Source organism: Lytechinus variegatus, chromosome 18 (assembly GCF_018143015.1).
Source record: "Lytechinus variegatus isolate NC3 chromosome 18, Lvar_3.0, whole genome shotgun sequence".
Taxonomy (NCBI): domain Eukaryota; kingdom Metazoa; phylum Echinodermata; class Echinoidea; order Temnopleuroida; family Toxopneustidae; genus Lytechinus; species Lytechinus variegatus.
Genome location: NC_054757.1, coordinates 8,431,532 through 8,452,609, shown reverse-complemented (window position 1 = coordinate 8,452,609; position 21,078 = coordinate 8,431,532). Strand labels below are relative to the sequence as shown.

At 35.7% G+C, this 21,078-nt stretch overlaps 2 protein-coding genes across 2 annotated transcripts in view; one reads left to right on the top strand and one right to left on the bottom strand.

Moving 5' to 3' along the window:
• Positions 1-2,122: 2,122 nt before the first annotated feature.
• Positions 2,123-14,740, bottom strand: LOC121431660 (cyclin-dependent kinase 1-like). Its single transcript, XM_041629304.1, has 8 exons — positions 14,603-14,740; positions 11,338-11,429; positions 10,236-10,395; positions 9,641-9,761; positions 6,876-7,046; positions 5,899-6,062; positions 4,567-4,708; positions 2,123-3,453 (listed from the first exon to the last, which is right to left on the bottom strand). The coding sequence occupies exons 2-8, from the start codon at positions 11,372-11,374 to the stop codon at positions 3,349-3,351; spliced, it is 900 nt and encodes a 299-aa protein (XP_041485238.1). The 5' UTR covers positions 11,375-11,429; positions 14,603-14,740; the 3' UTR covers positions 2,123-3,348.
• A 4,778-nt stretch (positions 14,741-19,518) lies between these two features.
• Positions 19,519-21,078, top strand: part of LOC121431841 (paladin-like) — a 69,216-nt gene continuing 67,656 nt past the window's right edge. The window contains exon 1 of the mRNA XM_041629601.1: positions 19,519-19,684. The gene's annotated coding sequence lies outside the window, so the exon portion shown is untranslated. The remainder of the gene's footprint in view (positions 19,685-21,078) is intronic.

Here is a 21,078-nt window from a genome sequence, read left to right as displayed (position 1 = left end):
CCAGGCTAAAAATATAAGTTACAACTCGATGCATGCGATCATGAATGTGCAATCCCGTCCCCATTTTCCCCTTTTCTTATAACATATAAAATCATGGTTATTTCATATTTTCACATTTGTGTACTAAATCATGTCTCTCTAGTTGTAATGAAATTAGTTTCAGCAATGATTATCTCACAATGTGAATGATATCTTAAGTCAATTTGATTTTTCCTACATTCTTGAAGGAAAAATGTGAATAAACATGATTTCCCATAATGAAATACTAAAAAAGGACAAAAGTGGGAGATGACATCATAAGCTTGCCTGTTGCATATTCATGAGAACCTTGCATAGAACTGTTTCACCAGAATAATGCAAATAGTTGAAATGTCTTAACTTTGTTATTCCTTGCCCACCTTGATGAAATTGTCAATCTTTGTTTGTCTGATATCTACTATTAAAGGGCATATAATTTTCAGCCTTCAGTATTCCTTTAAAGGGGAAGTTCACCCTGAGAAAAAAAGTTTATTGTAAAAATAGCAGAAAAAATAATAAAAAATATTGCCGAAGGTTTGAGATAAATTCATCAAATTAAAAAGTTATTAGAATTTCAATTATTTGATTTGTGACGTCATATGCGAGCAGCATTCCTACAAAGCGAATGGTAAAAAATCGATGAGATGTCATTTTTTCAGAAAATTGAGAATGGTTTTCAGTTCACTGTACCTTTTGTATATCAATAGACAAATCATTTCACACCCGATCATGAATAGAAAACAACATTAAGTTATCAGGAACCATAAAAAATTTGAAATTCATGCATTTTATATTACATTAACACATGGGGCAGCTGCTCGTTTATGACGTCACAAATCCAAAACTTTGAACCCTAATAACTTTCTTACTCTTTAACGGATTTTCCTCAAACCTTCACCAATATTTTTTACTATTTTTTCTGCTATTTTTACAACAAAGTTTTCTTCAGGTTGAACTTCCCCTTTAACACTAGAAATCACGATTGCTTGTATTCATAACAAAAGTTGATGAATATTATCAAACAAGACATACAAATATTAAATAAATGAATTGTGTGGGGAAATAAACAAACTTTGAAATATTTATCTCTGAACAATTTGATTTTATTTACAACTATTTCAATTACTACTTGACAAAATTTAATATGTTCTTCAAATAGTACAAGATGGACATATATGTACAAATATACGAGTAGCTAAGTTGGTACTGTCACAGATTGCATCATCAGACTTAAATGATTACAATACATGTACATGAAATTTACATACATTGTGATTCTTCATATTAAAAAAAACACAAGAGAGACATTTCACAGAGTAAAAATTACATCATACTTAACTATGGCAGGCCTGTCCACTTTCACTGGGAAAGTTAAGTGCAAAGTGCCAAAGATGGCCTGCCATAGATACAAGTACATGCAGGTTCAGTCAAGCTTGGTCCTGGGGACCGTTTTATCAACATTTTTGTCTGACAAGTTGTCAGATCTGACATCATTCCTTGATTCTGATTGGCTGAGAGGCACTGTTACTATAGTAACTGTCGGATAAAATGGGACTTGTCGGATAAAACGTCCGACAAGTCCTTTCATGAAATGCTCCCCAGGATTTAATTAAGCATTTATTGTTGTATTATGGAATGCTCATTGTTGGTGGAAGGATGTTGAAGGATAAACCACAGTAATAAACATGTCAAGACGACAATACCACTTTTTCATCTACATGAACATTCTTAAATATATCTCACTTTCTCAGCTCGCATTCATACACAACATTGCAGTATTCACAATTCAACATATCCAGGCTCTGTTTTGTTATACTTCCAAATGCACAATTTTCATCACAAACTTACTATCAGCCAATCAGATTAAAGGATTTCAGTAGCTTTAAACCGTTATTGTAAATATGTTATCATAGCAAGTTTTATGAAACAGACCCCAGGGTTGGAACAGAACTGAGTTGAGGCATTTTATAAGCAATACATATAAGTCAAAACTACAGAAAGTCAAGTGGAACACCCAAAAGAAAAAAAAAACACATTTCTGACAAAATTAGAAATCAATTAACCTCCTTGTTATTTCAATACAAAAACACCACTTTTTTAATTAAAAGCAAAGTACATTTGCCACAGTTATTGAGAATCTTTAACAATGATAGAAAAGGAGATGAAATTGATACTTTGATAAAATTTTCCATCACAAATAGAAAAGTACCCATTGGCTTTCCATAGTCAAGTTATCATTCAAGTTTTGAGAAAAGGAAGCGATTTGAGAACACAGTACTCATTCACATGCTGAAGTGGCAAGATGACTTTCAAGCACTTTTCAATTTTGAAGTTGAAATGTGCATGACAGATGCACAAATGAAGTGCATTTCCTAAAAAACACTCGTGACTAGCCCTCGGGTGAACGCAGATGCCAGTCTCTTTCATATAACACTTGCACGAATATGCGCCATTGGCAGTATTTACAAATCTTGAAACCTGACATTATATTGTAAACTGTACCACAGGTTTGCATCTTAGAACTGCTTACAACATTGACATCATTTTTTGTTCAAAATTCAAATATGGGGAGGCATGCATACCACATGCAGAGCTGCCAACCTGAACAAGAACATTTCAGTATTTTTAAGCTGAAAATCAGTATTTTGGTGAGGAAATCAGTATTTTCAAAGAAATACCATATGACAACAACACATAAAACTGAAACTTGAGAAATCATTATTTAGCATGAAAGCATCCGTATTCTTCTCATTTTTCAGTACTAAATATGGAAAATCCGTACTACTTGGCAGCTCTGCACATGGCCAAACTAACATGAACACAAATTGACAAAGAAGCTTGCAGCATCACTGTTCATTACACAATTCAAGGTTTATTCTGTTTCCATCTGAAAAATTAATTTTGCAACACCGAACCCCCCCCCAAAAAAAAAATTATCAAAATCTAAGAAAAGAATCAATAACATAAAAGTTAAATACCAAAATAACAAATTAATATAAATTATCAACAGAAGGGAAACAAAAAATGATCAATAATATTACTTCAAAGTAAATGAAAAGCAAAAAAAAATATTGTGACTGAAATTTGATTCAACAATGCCCAAAACCAGACACGGTGATAGCAGTACGTAAATGTCTCGAACCAACCGGTCAGGCTGGACTTCCATTAATTTGCGATCCAACGCAACCATCACACTGAGGAATATTACCAGACAGAACACAGACCAAACATGTTTGGAATAAAGACATCGCATCCACGAGCATTGGTCCACATGTTGCCATGTAACAAAGTCCTTTTTCTTTGAGAAGATATAGAAAGGAATTTGGAAGCCTAACTCCTGATAGGAATAATGCGGGCTGGGAGGTCCTTGAAGTATGGATGATCCATACTGGCTTTGGCTGTGATGCGCTTGGAAGGGTCGTATATTAGCATTCTCTGGAGAGAAAAAAAAGAGAAGATATTTGTTCCATGAAGCATAATGAAATGTAAAAAATTAAATATTTGAGAAAAGTTGCATACACTACAAGTTTGTAAAATCTTGAAATTAAGGTTGATTAACCGTAAAAGGACTGGGGAGGGGCGCCATGATGGCCTCCTTCCTCGATGCTCTTTCGCGAGATATTTCTGGAACGCAAAATTATAGCCCTGCATAATATCATTACTTTATTCTTTGAAGTCTCGCACAACTTTTGAGACCAAATTCGTGACATTCAGGTATAGCTTTCAGATTTATATTTTTTTATACTGGCTTGTAGTTTATGTGGCAAATTTACTTTTAAAAAAAATCGCACGAGCGTCACACTACCATTTGCAGTGGTAGTGTGCAATATAATCTACAATATTTTTGAAATAAGATTTTCATTCAATGAATTAATTATGCTAATTTATGCATGAAATAAAACATTTGCTCTAATCAACTATCATACTGCCTCAAAACTGCTAATTTTTTTTTAGTCACAGACTCTTTGTAGGATACCAATCAAATGTACTAAAAAAAATCACATTTTTTTCAATTTCTTATGTATTTCTATGTTTTTGACTGTTTTTACGATGTAAATTGTTGCAGACTTAATTCTGATCATAAACAAGACAAAATAAATTAAGTTTAATCAGTAAAAGTAAAAATGATACATTTATGAAATTTAGCTAAATACACTATTTGCATCGCTCTCAGGGGTTACGGGCACTATCAGAGGGTATGATAGAAGAAATGTACAATAAGTCAAACCCTCGAGACGATGATAGACGGAATAGCACCGCGTCACATGATGCAGTTTTGACTAATCAGAGATAACAATCTTAGTATGAGGTATATAATAGCATATGACATGTGAAAAATCACGAACGAAAACTTTATGAAATGCTTCCTAGAGCCCTGCCCTTCGCAAGGGTAAGGGGAAAGGCTTCATGAAAAGTTTTGTCAGTGATTTTCAACGACTAATCTGCTCTCAGCCAATCAGATGCAAGGATTTGTGGTAGCTTATAACACCTGTTGGTGAAAATCACTATCAAAATCTTTTTTTGTGAAATCGGCTCCCGAGCACTCACCTTCAGAAGGTCTAATCCCTCAGCACCCATGCCTTTGACTGCGCCTTTGAGGTTTGGTTCGGTCCACATGGGGAAGGAAGGTTTGTAGTCCTGGAGTTGGGTTACTCCAGGCCATGTTTCCTCGGTCGGTGTACCAAGTGTTCTGCAATCAATGAAATGAAAAATTCACATGGTTATTTTTGCGCAGAGCGTACTGCTCAATCTCTTGGGAATAGAAACTATTTGTAAGGACAAAACAATCTCACCATTCAGTGGCTTTCACAAGCAGGAAACTGCAATCTATGTAGTATATATTTCTCAAGATATTGGGAAAATCTGAAAATGTCCAAATGTAGAATATATTTCTCAAGAAATTGGGGAAAATCTGAAAATGTCAAAATCGATAGCAAATATGATCGTGCAACACACACGATTTGAAGTAAAAAAAAAAAGGTGACTGCACATCATTTTGTAGGTATAATAAAAGTGACCATTCACCTAAACACTTATATGTAGGATGCCCAAAAAGAATGTTGAGATTATTAATAGAAAAAAAGGCAGGTCCAATCATCCAAAGTATTAAATTTTGTATAGTTTTTAAAATAATATCCCTCATTAATGACAAATAATTACAGTAAGTTACACAATATACTGAGGAAACAAGATTTGAAGTTTGCTTCACCTAAGCATGGCACATACATACAATTACTCTGTCTGCATAACCATTGCTGGATAAAATGGTGTAAAAGAAAAAAAATTGTGTTATTTTAAATTTTGACAGATAGGAGAAAAGAATTACTTTTCCAGACAAATATTCTAAATTTTGTTTATGGAGACCAAACTACTATTCTGGCAAATTACAGAAAACCTTGCCTTGTGACTCTTTTCCAGATTTGAGGTGAAGGGTCATGACCCGTCAAAGTTGATTAAAGACGACCCTACACCTTACGATTGGTCTGCGACCCGATTTCACAATAAAATGTAGTAGAATTTGATGCTAACATTGAGACTTGGAATACCTTACTGTGGAACATTCTAAATCATCATATGAAAGCCTATGTTCAAATCTGTGACTATGCTATCATCCTTCTTAAAATAAAAGCGATTTAAATATCTACTCTTATTGACGTCATAGCAGTCGTACGACTGGCTACGATTTGAAACTATTTTGGCCTTTGCTCTGAAATAAAGGCTTGCAAACTTTCAAAACGGTAATATTAGTATTTTTCAAATTAATTTTAACCTCAAATAAAATGGTACTTTCCATTCACATTTTCAGAAAATGAGCAAAATGCAATTTGTTCCAAAATCAGATCGCGAAAAGTCGTAAGGTGTGCGTTGGCCTTAACTAACCTGAATATCCTGAAGAGTTGATCGATTTCAGAGTCGCCGTGGAAGAGGGGTCTCTTAGTGACCATTTCGGCGAAGATGCAACCCAAACTCCACATGTCAACGGGACAGGCGTACTTTGTGGCCCCTAGGAGAACCTCGGGAGCGCGATACCATAGTGTGACCACCTGATGAGGAATGAAAAAAAAAGAAAAACGATCAGAAGATCATATTTGACTGCCGAATTCATCATCGAGAGCTTCCAATGTGATTTGACCTGTACTCATGATTTCAATTAGAATACATACATGTACGACAAAACAAAATCTTGTGTTATTTCTATTGTGACATGGTTCACAGAATAAATTGATTAAATTTAAGATCAAATTTATCGGGAGAGCTGAGAACCAATCAACTTTCGAGTCTTACCTGAAGTTGGACCTTTCTGTTCCCTACTCAAACATCCCAAGAATAAAATAATTGTAGCACTAATAGGACAGTATTTCAATTGAGCGATGATTTTACAGTGTAAGCACTTTTTAAAGAAATTGAAACTTGTGAGACATTTCCTAATTTTGAGCAAGCGCCACAAGTTGATGAGGACACCAGCGCTATATAGAATCCATGATCATCATCAAATATCCCTCGGATAAATCATGACAATTGTTAGAGAGCTGTCTGGTCAGTACCTCCGTATGTGGCAGTGGGGCCTTCATAACACAAAGAGGGAGTTTCCAAAAGGGAGTAGTAGTTGGCTATTGAACACTCATCTGACCATGTGTGTAGAATTTTTGCAATTACTGTACATGAACAGCAGAAATTATACACAAAATACATGTAGTCTGAGAATGGATGAGACTATGTATACACAAATAGTCATGCAAATGGTACATACAGTCCCCGCTGACAAGAATCTACACCTGTAAACCTGATTAAAGAGCAGAAATGCATGTGAATCTTGAAAACTAAAACAAATTTTCTGAAACAAGTCTTTGACTTACCTCATGTGTATAAACTCTGACTGGAATACCAAATGCTCTTGCAAGCCCAAAATCTGCCAGTTTTATTGTACCGTTGTTGTCTATGAGGAGGTTCTGAGGTTTGAGATCTCTGTGCAGGATACGACGACAGTGGCAGAATTTGATGCCATCAACCATCTGATGAAGGTAGCTCTAAAAGATAAAGACAAAATAATTTTGTTTTCAATTCCTTGATTCTCCAAGTTGAAAATACTGAATGATATTCATACAAGTCTAAGTAGGTTGTTAAAATGAACTTATACTAGTACTAATAAGAGACAACAGATGGTTTCATATTTGCCCCATCACATGGAAATAATGGAGGAAAAACTGAGGAAAAAGAAGGAATCGAACAAATGAAAAGAAATTATAAGGAAGGAGTACAACCTGCAACATATATATTTAAAAAAAACACCAAACAAAATTTCCAAGATTTCTTCTTTCTGAACAGAGCCATTTTCTTTCTCATAACTATCTAGTTAATTCCAAAGTCCAAACGACATTATACTGAATTACAAACTCGATAGAAACTCTCAAACTCTGTGCTGACTAATGAGGGTTATACCTTCTGACCACATACTTTTTACTCTATCTTCCTTGTTTGATCACATTTTTAATGAGCAAAAGGAGAGGGGGGGGGGGGGGTGAGGAAACTATATTCATGGGTAATGTTGTATTCAGGTGGTCATTTACCTCAAGTGATGTTCGTATACATGTAGGCTCAACTCCACTTCAATACCGCTACACTTAATACCCTAACATCAAGGTGGTTAACTTACTCTGATACTCCCGAGTGACAAAGTTAGGCCTAAATGCAATTCATTGTAGGGCAAGTCCAAGAATTCGCGCGCGTTACCTATGGGACATTTCAGAGGCTTCAATGACCTGAAAAATAGTGTTAATTGACTTTGATTAGATTGAATACCCTCATGATGGTAGACATCTAGGAGAAGAATAATCATGGAAAAAATGGTGACATATGACCTTGACCTTTTAGAGAGAAAAGATGGGCCGTTACGTATGGGACGCAGAAAAAAGACAATTTTTAGAACATTTTTTTCAAGTTGAGAATTCTCTGAAAGTATTTCATTTGACAACTTGTAACTTAGTGTGATAGAATTCACAATACTCTAGTATATCTAAGGCAAGTTTCATGTCATAAGTCAAATCCCTCTAATTACAGACTCTAATTAAACAAATTAATGACATGTTACGTATGGGACAGTTACGTATGGGACATTTTGTCCCCATAGAGAATGTACACAATTTTCCCCATAATTAAAAAAATTGAAATAATTTAAAATATAGAAATAACTAAAGAGTTTCTGTCTTTTCAAATGTTCTATTGAGACATATTTGATATGACTGAAAAGGAAATTAGCCATTTTAACATTTTTTTTTCTTGTTTTTCATGGTTTCATGAATTTCTTATGTATTTCTATTGTTTTTTATTTTTTTCATATTTTTCCATTTTCAAAATTTTTTCGCTTCAGTTGTTTTCATTAATCAGTATTTATAACAAATCAGTCTTTAAAAACTAAAGAAAAGGTAAATAATCACTGTTTAGAGCACTCTTGAAATTTTTTTCTCCATTCACTTTGTACACAAATCTCCCCATTGACATTGTGTGTAAATGTCCCATACGTAACATGTTGTCCCATACGTAACAATTTTTTAATTAACTTTTAATTAAAAAGTAAACTCTATTTTTGAAACTTTTTGTGGTATAACATTTTCATACTTTATAAATTAGAACTTCCCAGAGATGCAACAATAAAAGTATTGTATTATGAGAAATAACTTAAAAAAACATCCTCAAAATGTTACGTATGGGACATTCCATCCTTGGACAAGACCTAATTTGCATAATTAATTAGATGACACCACTTTTTTCCCTCATAAGTATTAAGATGTTAGGGGGTCCATGTCCCACCTATGACTAAATCTCACAAGTTTTGTTTTTATTTTCTATGAGTTTTTATAATTGTCCCATACGTAACGCCCATTTTACCAATTATGCAAATTAGGTGACCCAAATTAGCATAAATATGCATATTATCACATTTTTCTTAATGAAATTTTAAAATTCCACATTTAGGCTTTCTTACTCCACCAAAGATAACTTCTTAAATTAAAGATGAAATTTTGCCTTCTAGGGTGACCTTTTCTTGGACTTGCCCTGTAAACCTCATGCACCAAAACGAACTTAAAAGAATAAAAACACTTATTTTCTTACTTCTCATTCTAATTTCACTCCATATCCATCTTCCTCTGTAGGACTATACATCGGAATCTGATTCAAATGCGAAACAATCTCGATATATATTTATATAGTCCTATTATGAATATTCATGAATTGAGCTGTGATTTCCGCGCATGCGCAATTTGCGATGTTTTGGAATCGGCAGTGAATTAATAAATGTGAGGAAACTGTTACTAGCTCTAAATCACCAATTTTGAGACTAACCGGAGGATGGATATGGAGTGAAATTGGAATGAAAGTAAGAAGATAAGTTTTTATTCTTTTTAAGGTCGTTTTGGTGCATGAGTTTTACAATAAATATGCATTTAGTCCCACCTTTGTCACTCGGAGAGTCAGAGCGAGTTCACCACCTTGATGTTTGGTTGGTGTAGCCTAGTGTAGCAGTAGTGAAGTGGAGTGGAGCCTATACGAACATCACTTTAGGCAGTGGTCATTAGTTATACATAAGGCAGTTGGTCATTTGAACATATAAATGTGTCAGTACCTTGACAAGTGCTGGATCCATCTGTTTTCCTTTAAGTGATTCCATATATTTCTTGAGATCCATTGTTAGGTATTCAAAGACTAGATAGAGCCTCTGGGGTTCCATTAGAACATCTTCCAATCTGCAAGGGGGGGGAAGAGTTGAACACGTGTTAACTGTGCATTATTTGAGAACAGGACCCAATAGGCACAAAAATTTGAATCATTTTTTACACAATTTCAATACATATCGGCAGGTGCCCGGTATACATGGCCCCCAAAGGCAACTAAAAATTGAATAATTTTTTACACAATTTCAATACAAAAGTCTGGAATTTAGAGTTTACACCACACCTCTGTTGGGCAGCACAAATCAACTCGGGGAAACTTTTGACCTAAAAATATGATATAAACAAGATAAATAAATATTTTGCACAATGAAGTTTTGGGAATTGATTTGTCCACAATACATGTAGTTAAAGTATTTTGTATCTCTTGGTATGCCAGGAATCGATTTGATTCAATTAAAGCAAATTTGATAAATTTGTAGATGAAAAGAATATGTTGGCTAATCTGGTCTAAAAACAATGGTCTTTTAGAACTGATTAAATACTCACAGAACAATATTTGGATGAGTGTCGAGCTCTCTAAGTAATGATATTTCCCTGATGGCAGTACTGGGAACCCCTTCCTCTTCACTCTCAAGTCGAATCTTCTTCAGCGCGACAATCTTTCCAGTCTTTTTGTGTCTGCCCTTGTATACAACACCATATGTACCTGTCATATGAAAAGACACATTAAATGTGATTACTGTACTTCAAAAAAAAAAAAAAAAAAAAACAGCACAATTATGTCACTGTACCAGATCTAGATCCTTGATGATATACATGTAGAAACAATAAAGCCTGGTTTTACCAACTTTCTCGTGAAATCTGTGTTTACTGCAACTTCTTTCATTTATCTTTAAAAGAGGAAGTTCACTCTGACAAAAATTGTAAAAATAGCAGAAAAAAATAATTAAAAATATTGCCAAAGGTTTGAGAAAAATCCATCAGACTTTAAAAATTTATCAGAATTTTGATTTGTGACATCATATGCGAGCAGTATTCCACGAACTTTTCTTTGGTGTGAACTTCCCCTTCAAGTTGCATGGGTCTTAAAGGTCAAGTCCACCTCAGAAAATTTCATCAAAGTTGGATGTAAAATAAGAAAGTTATGACATTTCAAAGTTTCGCTTATTTTCAACAAAATAGTTATATGAACGAGCCAGTTACATTCAAATGAGGGAGTTGATGATGTCACTCACTATTTCTTTTGTTTTTTATTGTTTGAATTATACAATATTTCAATTTTTATGAATTTGACGATTAAGACCTCCTTGCCTGAAGCACAAAATGTTAAAATAATGGAATTCCACGTGTTCAGGGAGGAATGAAACTTCATTTCACATGACAATGACGAGAAAATGAAAATATTTCATATAATGAAATACAAAAGAAATAGTGAGTGATGTCATCATCAGTTCCTCATTTGCATACCAACCGAGATGTGCATATAACTGTTTTGTGAAATGAAGTGAAACTTTAAAATGCCATAACTTTCTTATTTACATCCGATTTTGATGAAATTTTCAGTGTTATGCTTGTTGAATTTTTCTCTTTTTATTCAAATCAAGTTCTTGTTGGGGTGGACTTGTCCTTCAAGGACATAATGACTCACCTTCACCCAACTTTTCTATCTTGATAAAATCTTCCATTATTTCAGAATGAAGTCACACACAGTCCAACAGGATAAAAAATGGGCGTCTCTATCTGCAGGGGGGGGGGGATTATGAGAGAAATTAAGAAGAAAATAAATGAATGATAATTAGTGAATTCAATATCGGCAATTAAAAATCAATTTTAATTTCAATTAAAAGAAAATTTTCATTGAAATTTACACCGAGAAGTCATGTCAACATTTTTATATGTCTGCCTTCAAAACATTAATTGTACCATGTTTTGAATGCCATGCTTGCTTCTTGGGGTAAATTTCAGTCCAGTGATGCACTAGAGTTGAAATCAATGACCATAAGGCACTAAACATTGGCGGGCCAAGTCCAAGATATCACATGCCATACACAGGAATTACAGGACATCAACCTCTGTAAAAAAAATATACAACTGTACATATTTTCACTAGTCACTTGGATTTTGCTGTGTTAATTATCAGGGTATGACACCTCGACAGATAATGAAAAAAAAAGACATTTGACCTTGGGTTGAATATGTTATCAACAAAAATATAGGTAAAGTGGAGCAAAAAATCAGTCTAATCCCATCTGCATATGCTCCGCGGAATCTTTTTCTGGCTTCTTGATAGATGTACATCTATCCCATACACACTGCAGTGGTGGTGGTAGACATCACACTATCATGGTACATGTAAGTAACACAATGCAATTAGCTGGTGCATCCGGACATGTTTGTCCTAGAAGAAGCAAGAATGATCGTTGAACCCGACACTGGCATTTTGGATGAAAATCCCTAAATTGTGTGTCCTGAATATACGGCACAATTATTTAAATTTCAAACTGGAGTCGATATGATAGACTACTCAGATCTAATTAGACTTTTTGCTAAAATATTTGAGAATTTTGGCACACTTGTAACCTGTACATAAAGGAACAATATCAGCTAACTTTTTCAAATATGAATTCTAATGAAATCCATATTTGATATGAAGTAAATTTTTTCTGTATGCAGACAAGGGACCCCAAAATAACCCAGCTGCAACAGCAGTAACAGCATGGTAAGGACAGGTGTCCCAAGTCTGCACATATACCCAGTTGTTGTGTGTCCGGACGATCAATTTTAGAAAGTCAATTGGCAAAATTTACAAGAGAAGTTTTATCAATTTTTAGTACAAAATGTCAGGAAATATAGAGAACAAAATAGAAGATGATTACAACTATTGAATTCGTATTTATAGTGTAATCCAAAGACAAAAAAGAAGGCTTCAAAAATATAAAGTGTCCGGACACCCGACCCCCCCATCCTACATGTACACACATCTGCGCGATTCTAATAAAACTAGACGTTCCACAACATCATGAACATGCACAATGACTACAAACTGTATTACACCTGCAATACATGAATACAACTGTTTTGCACTTGCATTGGGGTTCGGGCCTTATCAATTGAATTTTGATAAATTCTACAAACTTCTTTGAATCTACCATATCATCATCCCTCTTTGTTCTCTCATAAAATCGATTCATATATGGAGACTGCACTCCTGCGCACATCATTTATTTTTGTAATAAGTTAATGCACACAAGGTGGTCGGTATGGTGAGACTACCACATATCGACCACCTCTTTTGAAACCGACCACCTTGCGCGCGTTAAAATTATTGCGTATTCCAAACGATACGCGCTGGAGAGTAGACACAGTGTCCATAGAAACGGTAAGAATTGATTTTACGAGAAAAAAGAACAAAAAGTAAAAATTCAGTAGAATTAATCAAAATTGTATTGACCAAACCCAAACCCCGCTGAAAAACCAAGAAATCCGATAGGAAACAGCTTTAAAACAAGGCAGTGTATACAGCCACACGCGTGTGGTTATATCCAGAACATCCATCTGTGGATACCGCCACACGCCACCAGTAATAACAGTAAAACACGTACTGGTATGTAGGTCTGACCGTCTATATCACGATCAAAATAACCTCATTTCTTCAATAAATTCTTACATTCTAAACCCCTTTGCTATCCTTAGATCGTTTCAATTTCATTCTCACCGTCTTCTCTCCTTGCTTTTCTTGTCTTGTTACAAACGGTCGTCTGTTTAACAGCAAATTCTCTTTTTCTACTTGTGTCGATTCTGGCTTCCTTCGCGGCGGCGGCAGACCCATACAGCGTTAGCGCAGCGCAGTAGTAGACGTTACTGGCGGCGTGTGGCGGTATCCACAGATAGGTGTTCTGGATATAACCACACGCTTGTGGCTGGATGGTAAAGACACACGCGTGTGGCTGTATATTAAAACAAATATCCGTCGTCAATCGTCGAATCATGTGCCGGAGCTCGCAGTGGAAGTAGTGAGACGATCATTTAGCATGTTGACATCACATAACTGATTTGAAAGAGTAAAAATATTTCGCCACCGTGACAAGAATCGGCCATAAACTTAGTGTACCGCGGGTGGTCGGTTTCAAAAGACGGGTGCAAATTAGCCTATGTAAAATCATCGCATTCGTTGTTCATCGATATATACACGGATTGAATCGGAGTCGCCGAGAAAAATATGGAAATCTGATCTGCTTAATTTTCTGCACAAATGAGACGAAAAATTGATGAAAATTTTCGCAGATACGATGCTTAGATTATGCTATGTGGTGGACTCACTAAAAAGTTTTAAAACTAAAGTAAAAGTGAATGTGTGCGCAGACATCATTCATGCCATCATGGGTCACCATTTTTTATCCATCTAGGCCTATCTAGGTTAAATTGACACTCTACTCTGTCTCTGCTCGACTCGAGCCTCGGTTTTTCAAAGAAAAACATATAAAGTTAGGTCCTATTTCTATTACTAGTTCTATTACTAGTACTGAGACACTCCTATTTCTCTTCTTCTTCCAGGCTGGTACAGTCCGCCACTGGCGTATTATCGTACCTTTAAAAGTTCATGAGATAATCTGGCACACTTACTCGTTAGAATTATAAACAATATGATCAACCAAAAATTTTGTGGAACTTAGAAGAAATTCATGGTTAATCTTAGCCTTAACTTAGGTTAGTTTTACTTGGTGCGCAGACATGGGCTAGCCGCCAGTGCAGTCCCTTCATACATCACATTCACACTCAATAAAATTCCTCATGCACAACTGCCACGCACTTGCGGGCGTAAAGTTTTTGAAGTAAAAATAAATAAATTTGACGTATTTCGTACTCAAACTTGCTTGCATTTCTAATGTATTAGAAGAGAATAGTATACTTACAGTTAAACACCACTTAATGTTATGTGTAGAGTCAGAAAACTTGAAATTCTAACGTTACTTTGATCGGCGAGTTGAGTGAGTCGTAACGTGTAGCTGCATCAAATATTGCGTGTAAACTGAATTGCATAGCGAGTATCGATGTTGATAATGTTGTAAAAGCCGCGGCTGTTCAAAATAACCAATGGGCATCCCTCATTCGCATGACGTTTCCCAACTGCCTTGTGATTTATCCAATGAAATGTAGTGAACTGTGAGAAGTAGGCGTAGTCTAATCGGCAAGCCATATGCATGCACAATTTCAACCGCATGATGGCAATCTTTCAAAAAGTTAGAAGTCCCTTTTGTCTTTGTGCGGTTGTACGGGGGGGGGCTTAATTAACTAAATTTTCGCGATATATCTGCTGCGCAAATTTTTTTGACCTCGCCGCTCACAGACCTTTTACTTTAAAGTCTCGCGCAAATTTTGAGACCAAATTTGTGACGCCCGGGTACGCAGTTACGACATTACGCAACATTATGTAAGTGCATGTCAGACCCCAAATTGCTCATAAACGTGATTTCATGTACAAATCCACTGCAGATTGTGTATATTAGCCAAAATTCATAAATGTATCATTATTTCTACTTTTACTGATTAAACTTAATTAATTTTGCCTTTTTTATGATCAGAATTAAGCCTGGAACGATTTCCATCGAAAAAAACAATTAAAAAAATACATAAGAAAAAAAAATACATAAGAAATCGGTCTTGGTACCAGATTTTTTTTCATTCACAATTGTTGGGAATGCTATAAAGAATATTTTCACCAAAAAATAGCATTCTAGGGGCTTAATTTAGTGAATCAGAGCAAAAAGTATGATTTCATGAATAAATTAGCAAAATTAATTCATATAAAATAAAAATATGAATTCAGTGAAATTTACCAATGCAACTGCGTAGATTACGTCATTCTCCACCATCATGCAAATTTTCGTTGTGATCGCGCAATTTGAGGGTATATTACATGGTTCCAATCCTAATATTACAATATTGACATGACTGAGGTGGGACTGAAAAACTTTTCTTTGTTTCAGCAGCGCCGGTGATCGGAGGGGGGGGGGGGGTACAAAAGAACAATGTGTACAATTTCTCAAGCTCTCTCTCCCCCGTGATTTTTATGGTGATGACCTTCCTTTTTGTTTCTGTTTTTTTCGGATGGGGGAGGGGGGCATTTAGATATATTTCAAGTTATGGGGAAGGGGTTAATGGCACCGTTGTGACAGGTGCCCCTCATCATTGGTCAATTCTAGATGTTTAATTGACATAATTCACGTATATTTTCCTACAAAATGTTAAAATACAGTATTTTTAGATTACAAAATACAGCGGTAATCTTTCAGACAATACAATATCTCGTTCAACCATCATCTTGAAAGCCACTCTTATCTCAAAAGAATTGCATTTCATACTCCAAATGTTAAGCATACTCGCTCACATGACGAAATTGCTTATTCCGATTATACTCAACTGCTGTCTATTGCATCTGCAACCTGCATTGCACCGAAGGCTTGATAATCATTCTTCATAATTTATGCCACAAATTTCTTTCTTATGAGGCCGCCATCAATTTCAATTTTGTCAATAATGCTTGATTTCCTGTGTAGCCTTACATTGAATAAACTTGAATTGCACTGAATTAGGCCTATATTATATTCCTCATGTTCAACATTTCCACAATGAGGCCCCTATATTAAAAATGTCCACTTACGTTCTTTTTAAAATATTGTGATAACGTATCCAAGAAAACATTAAAACAGAAATGAATACTAAATGTTCTACGTGATATGAAAATGTTTTCTTGACAGAACTGCATTACTTATGTTGAGCGCGGGGGGGCAATTGCCCCTCTGATAATAAAGAATTGTCCTCAAAAGCAAAAGAATTAAACAATTGATGCGAGCGCGAAGCGCGAGTGGAAAAAAGGGAGATTTAGAACTTAAAAAGGGACACTCTATTCATACTTTGTAAATCATGAAAACTGGGCAATTGAGTATCTGCCTATATATATAATGCGAGCGCGAAGCGCATGCCATTTTTTATATTCTGATCTGAAACTGGATATTTTAAGCACGTTTTAAATAAAGAACAGCCTGCATATCTGAATAAACATAGGTTTAGACCAAGAATCTGGGCATTCTAAATACATCTTTTATCATGAAAATCAATAATACGATCATGAAGCGCGCGAGCTTAAAATATTTGATATTCCGACCGGAAAAGGGGTCAATTTAAGCGCTATTTCAAGCACTGTGTAGGAAAAGTGTGATATGGATTGCATGCGAGCGCGAAGCACGAGCTGATATTTTCATTATAATTTTGACATATAGGACCAAACATTCGTCATCATATGAAAATAATGACCATCTTCCTGTTTCTCTTCTTAAGTGCGAGATGAAACTTGTCTTGTCTGAAAAATGGACACTTCAATATTATAGGAATTCATAATGTTGATATTTTTCATTTAAATAAGCCTAATCATGCTATTAAATGTGAGCGCGAAATTTGTTGCTATATATGTCAAGGCCTGAAAACTGGAAATTGTTAGCACTTTCAGGGGCGGATCCAGCCTCCGCCAATAGGGGGGGGGGGGCAATTTTTTTCACCCATATTTTCCCCGATCGGCCGCTTAAAGTTGATGTTTGTTTGTTTCTTTAAAGGGGTAATTGTCCCATCGGCGCAATGAGCCTAAAAATTTTGAGGAGCTCGATATGGCGTATCGCGTACAATTAATAAGAAGTTGCGAGCAAAAGTTTTGACATTTTTATTACAAAAATGCAAGTTCGTGATAGATTTTGACATAAGATTTGGAAAATAATATTATATTTCACCCTTATCCCTTTCCTTTTCTCTTTTTTTTTCTTGATCGTGATTTTTTTGGGGGAGGGGTAAAACGCCCATGTACTAACAGTTTTAAAATCTTTATTCTTATAAACAACGTAAATGTGTACTAATTTCATAAGCCCTATTTAAATAGTGTGAGCGCGAAGTGCAAGCAAAACAATTGTGAAATTTCATGTATTTGGTCCTAAAAATTTATCATTCTGGGCAATATATGTGAACCTGAACAAGATGAGTATGTATATACCGCGAGCAGAAATTATTATAATGCGTTCTGGCCTTGTCAAAAAGGGACCTGTTAAGGACGTTTTGCAGTTAGCAATCAAGACAATACATATTTATTTATATAAATAATGCGAGCGCGAAGCGCAAGCTGAAATTTTTTTTACGTTTCGGCCAAAAAAAATTAACGCTATGCACTTTTTGTAATCATGAACGGTATAAGTATAGAACCAAACAATTGATGCGAGCGCGAAGCGCGAGCAGAAAAAAACGAGATTTCAAACCTAAAAACGGGACACTCTCTCCATGTTTTGTTAATTACTAACAAAATTTTCTATAATTTGGTATCTTATTACATTAATAATGCGAGCGCAAACCATGAGAAGAAAATGTTTGATATTCTGATCTGAAACTGGATATATAGGCTCATATTGATTTAAATAGAGAACAAGCTGCGTATCTGAATAAACATGCGCGCTCGTGTTTCAGATTTTGACCATAGAATATAAACCTAACTTTATGACTTTGACCTAGAATCTGGGAATTCTAAATATATTTTTTCATCATGAAAATCAATAAAGCGAGCACCAAGCGCGAGCTTAAAATATTTGATATTCCGATCTGAAAAAGGCTCTGTATTTCAAGCACTTTGTAGGAAAATTGTGAAGTGGAAATGAATCACAGTTGAAATAAATCTGATATGTTTCATTATTAATACTTAATTAGTTCTGACATAGGAATGATAGGACAGGGACATTCTAAGAAACTTATATGTCATCATATGAAAATGATGACTATCTTCCTATTTCTCTTCCTAAGGGCTTCCTAAGCGGGAGATGAAACTTGTCCATTCTGAAATAGGGTCAATTTGATTATTAAATTGATATCTTATTTATCAATGTAATAAGCCTATATAATGAGAACGAGAAATCTGTTACTTTATTATTGCCTGAAAACTTGACATTTAAAGCACGTTTGTAATTATTAATAAGATGCATAAGTTAATATATTTTCAACAATCAATGCGAGCGCAAATCGCGAGCCGAAATTTTTGATAAACTGTCATGAAATTGGGATTTAAGTAGTTTGTTATAGAATTAATATGGGGATATACATATCAAATCACCAATCAAAATAAGGATATTTGAGAATTTTATGGAATGATACAGGAAAATAACAGGTATCTGACAAATCAAATTTTGCGAGCGCGCGGCGTGAGCAGAAAATGTTAACATTCAGAAGATAAAACATAAATTTTTACAGAGCACTTTTTAAAAATAAAATTTTAAATCAAAGAAAATAATGAAAGTTCGATTTCCGAGCTGAAATATGTTTTATATATTGACTTCAAAATTTGATATTTAAGCTCTTTATTGACCAAGATATACATCACCTAAAAGACATTGCGAGCGCGAAGCTCGCATATATAGTGACATGAAATATTTCTAAACTTATTTTCCAAGTCTTTCCCTCATCTTATTTTATTAACTCGTCTTCCTCCTGTTATGTTTGCCCTTCTTTTTTTCTCCTCTCTTTTCCCTTCCCCCCCTTTTTTTTGCTCCGCTAATAAAGGGGAAGGGGCGGGCCCCTCGGCCCGGCCCCCTGGATCCGCCTATGACTTTTGTAGCTATCATCTGGATGGTCAAATCTATCCAGAATCTGTCGCACATAACATTAACCTCTCTCTACAACCTACCCACACACACACCCCATCACCCCCTCCATCTTTTCTTGGGGTTATTCGCTTTCTGCGAAGCTCGCCTCAGCTCAGAACATCATATGCATATATATATATGCAAGCACGTCGCACATGCAAACACTGTTTTTCACTGCGCTTCTTGATGATCTGCGGATCGCATCGTGTTGTGTGATTGAGAGAGAGAGGGGGTGGAATTCGTCATTCGGGCCGCCATTATATATTTTCATGAGATTGCAGCTTTAAAAATGGATTTCTATTGCCGTGGAGTGCTGAACAATTGAACGTGAGTATATGACTGAGACATGATTTTTTTTAATGGACTCCGAATCGAGCGATATATGTTTATGTGATGTGAGAATGAACCGCCATCGCCGAGCTGGTGTGGTTCTAAAGCGATATGCCAGCTTCAGCTTCACTGGCCCGTCTCGTGTTCAGGTTCTGGGGTGTAAAAACCTTCGACAGTGGCGGATCCAGAGGGGGGCGCCCCGGGCGCGCGCCCCCCCTATTTTCGCCGGATTTTTTTTTTTTTTTGGATGGTTATATTTACTGGATTGTTACAATGTAGTCAATTTCAAGGGCTAGATCTAGTCAAAACTATATTTTAACTTACGCTCATGGCCTTTGTGTTCGCACAAATGCACCTCTGTCATACTGTATTGCAATATGTAAATTCCGGAATTCCAGGGCGCGCATTGGATATCATTTTTTCCCGAAATTTTGTGTTTTTTGTAACGTGCGTTTGTCCGTCTTTATGGCAAATACATGTAAATTGTAAGTAACAGATCGCGGGAGAAAGTGTCAACGATGCGAATGATAATGTCTATCCCCGAGATTATTCTTCACTCAAAGATGAAGCCCTATATCGGGCGCCACGTGCGCAGCATTATCATTCTGCCTTGCATGGTCATGTACGTTTTCACTGTATAGGTCAGACATATTTGCATTTAATGTAAACTAACTTTTACACTTTCTGGTAGATTCAGAGGCATATTATCCAGGGCGCCCCAACTAAGTTTCGCCGAAGCAATCATTCCAACGAATTTATTATCAAGGAGCAAATTTGTATATTCTCAATCACCAGTCGACCCCACTCCGCGTTTGCTGTGTATAGGCAGCTATATGTCAGCGTAAGGAGCGAAGATTTTATGTGACGGGGGGGGGGGGGGGGAGAATAAAAATACTTTCGTGCTGGGGAAAAACGTCCCGAGGACACATTGTGTATTGTTAAAAAGTAGAAATTGTGACATTAACCCCCCCCCTTACCCCATTTTTAATGTTTGATAATCTATAGGTTTGCTGATTACAATATATCTTTAAAAATAGTTTTTAAAATATCCCAGAAGAATGCTATTCATGAATCCACTCGGCACTAAAATATAACCTTGCGAACTTTGGGGATTTCACATATTGTATGCGCAAATCGCTGATAGTAAACAATACATAGAGTGCACCAGAAACATCAATACATTGGTCATCGGGCATGGTTCATTGGTTTGTTGGCGCTCAGTACACATTCAGTGGTCCTTCTTCATGTTTTACAAGCGTAAAATCCCCCATTTTCCCAAACCCACGGGCCAATTTGTAAGTCCTAAACATTATTCCTATTCCGTAACCCTAATGCAAAACCATTATCTTGCAACCCAGACCAAAAAAAGTCACAATTTTCTCTAAGATGGT

Excerpts from the sequence above, each read along its gene's own strand:
- LOC121431660 (XM_041629304.1), bottom strand. The coding sequence starts at position 11,374 with ATGGAAGATTTTATCAAGATAGAAAAGTTGGGTGAAG. Across the intron at positions 6,063-6,875 it reads TCAGAGTTTATACACATGAG|GTGGTCACACTATGGTATCG; the intron begins GTAAGTCAAAGA and ends ATTCCTCATCAG. Across the intron at positions 4,709-5,898 it reads CAACTCTTCAGGATATTCAG|AACACTTGGTACACCGACCG; the intron begins GTTAGTTAAGGC and ends CATTGATTGCAG.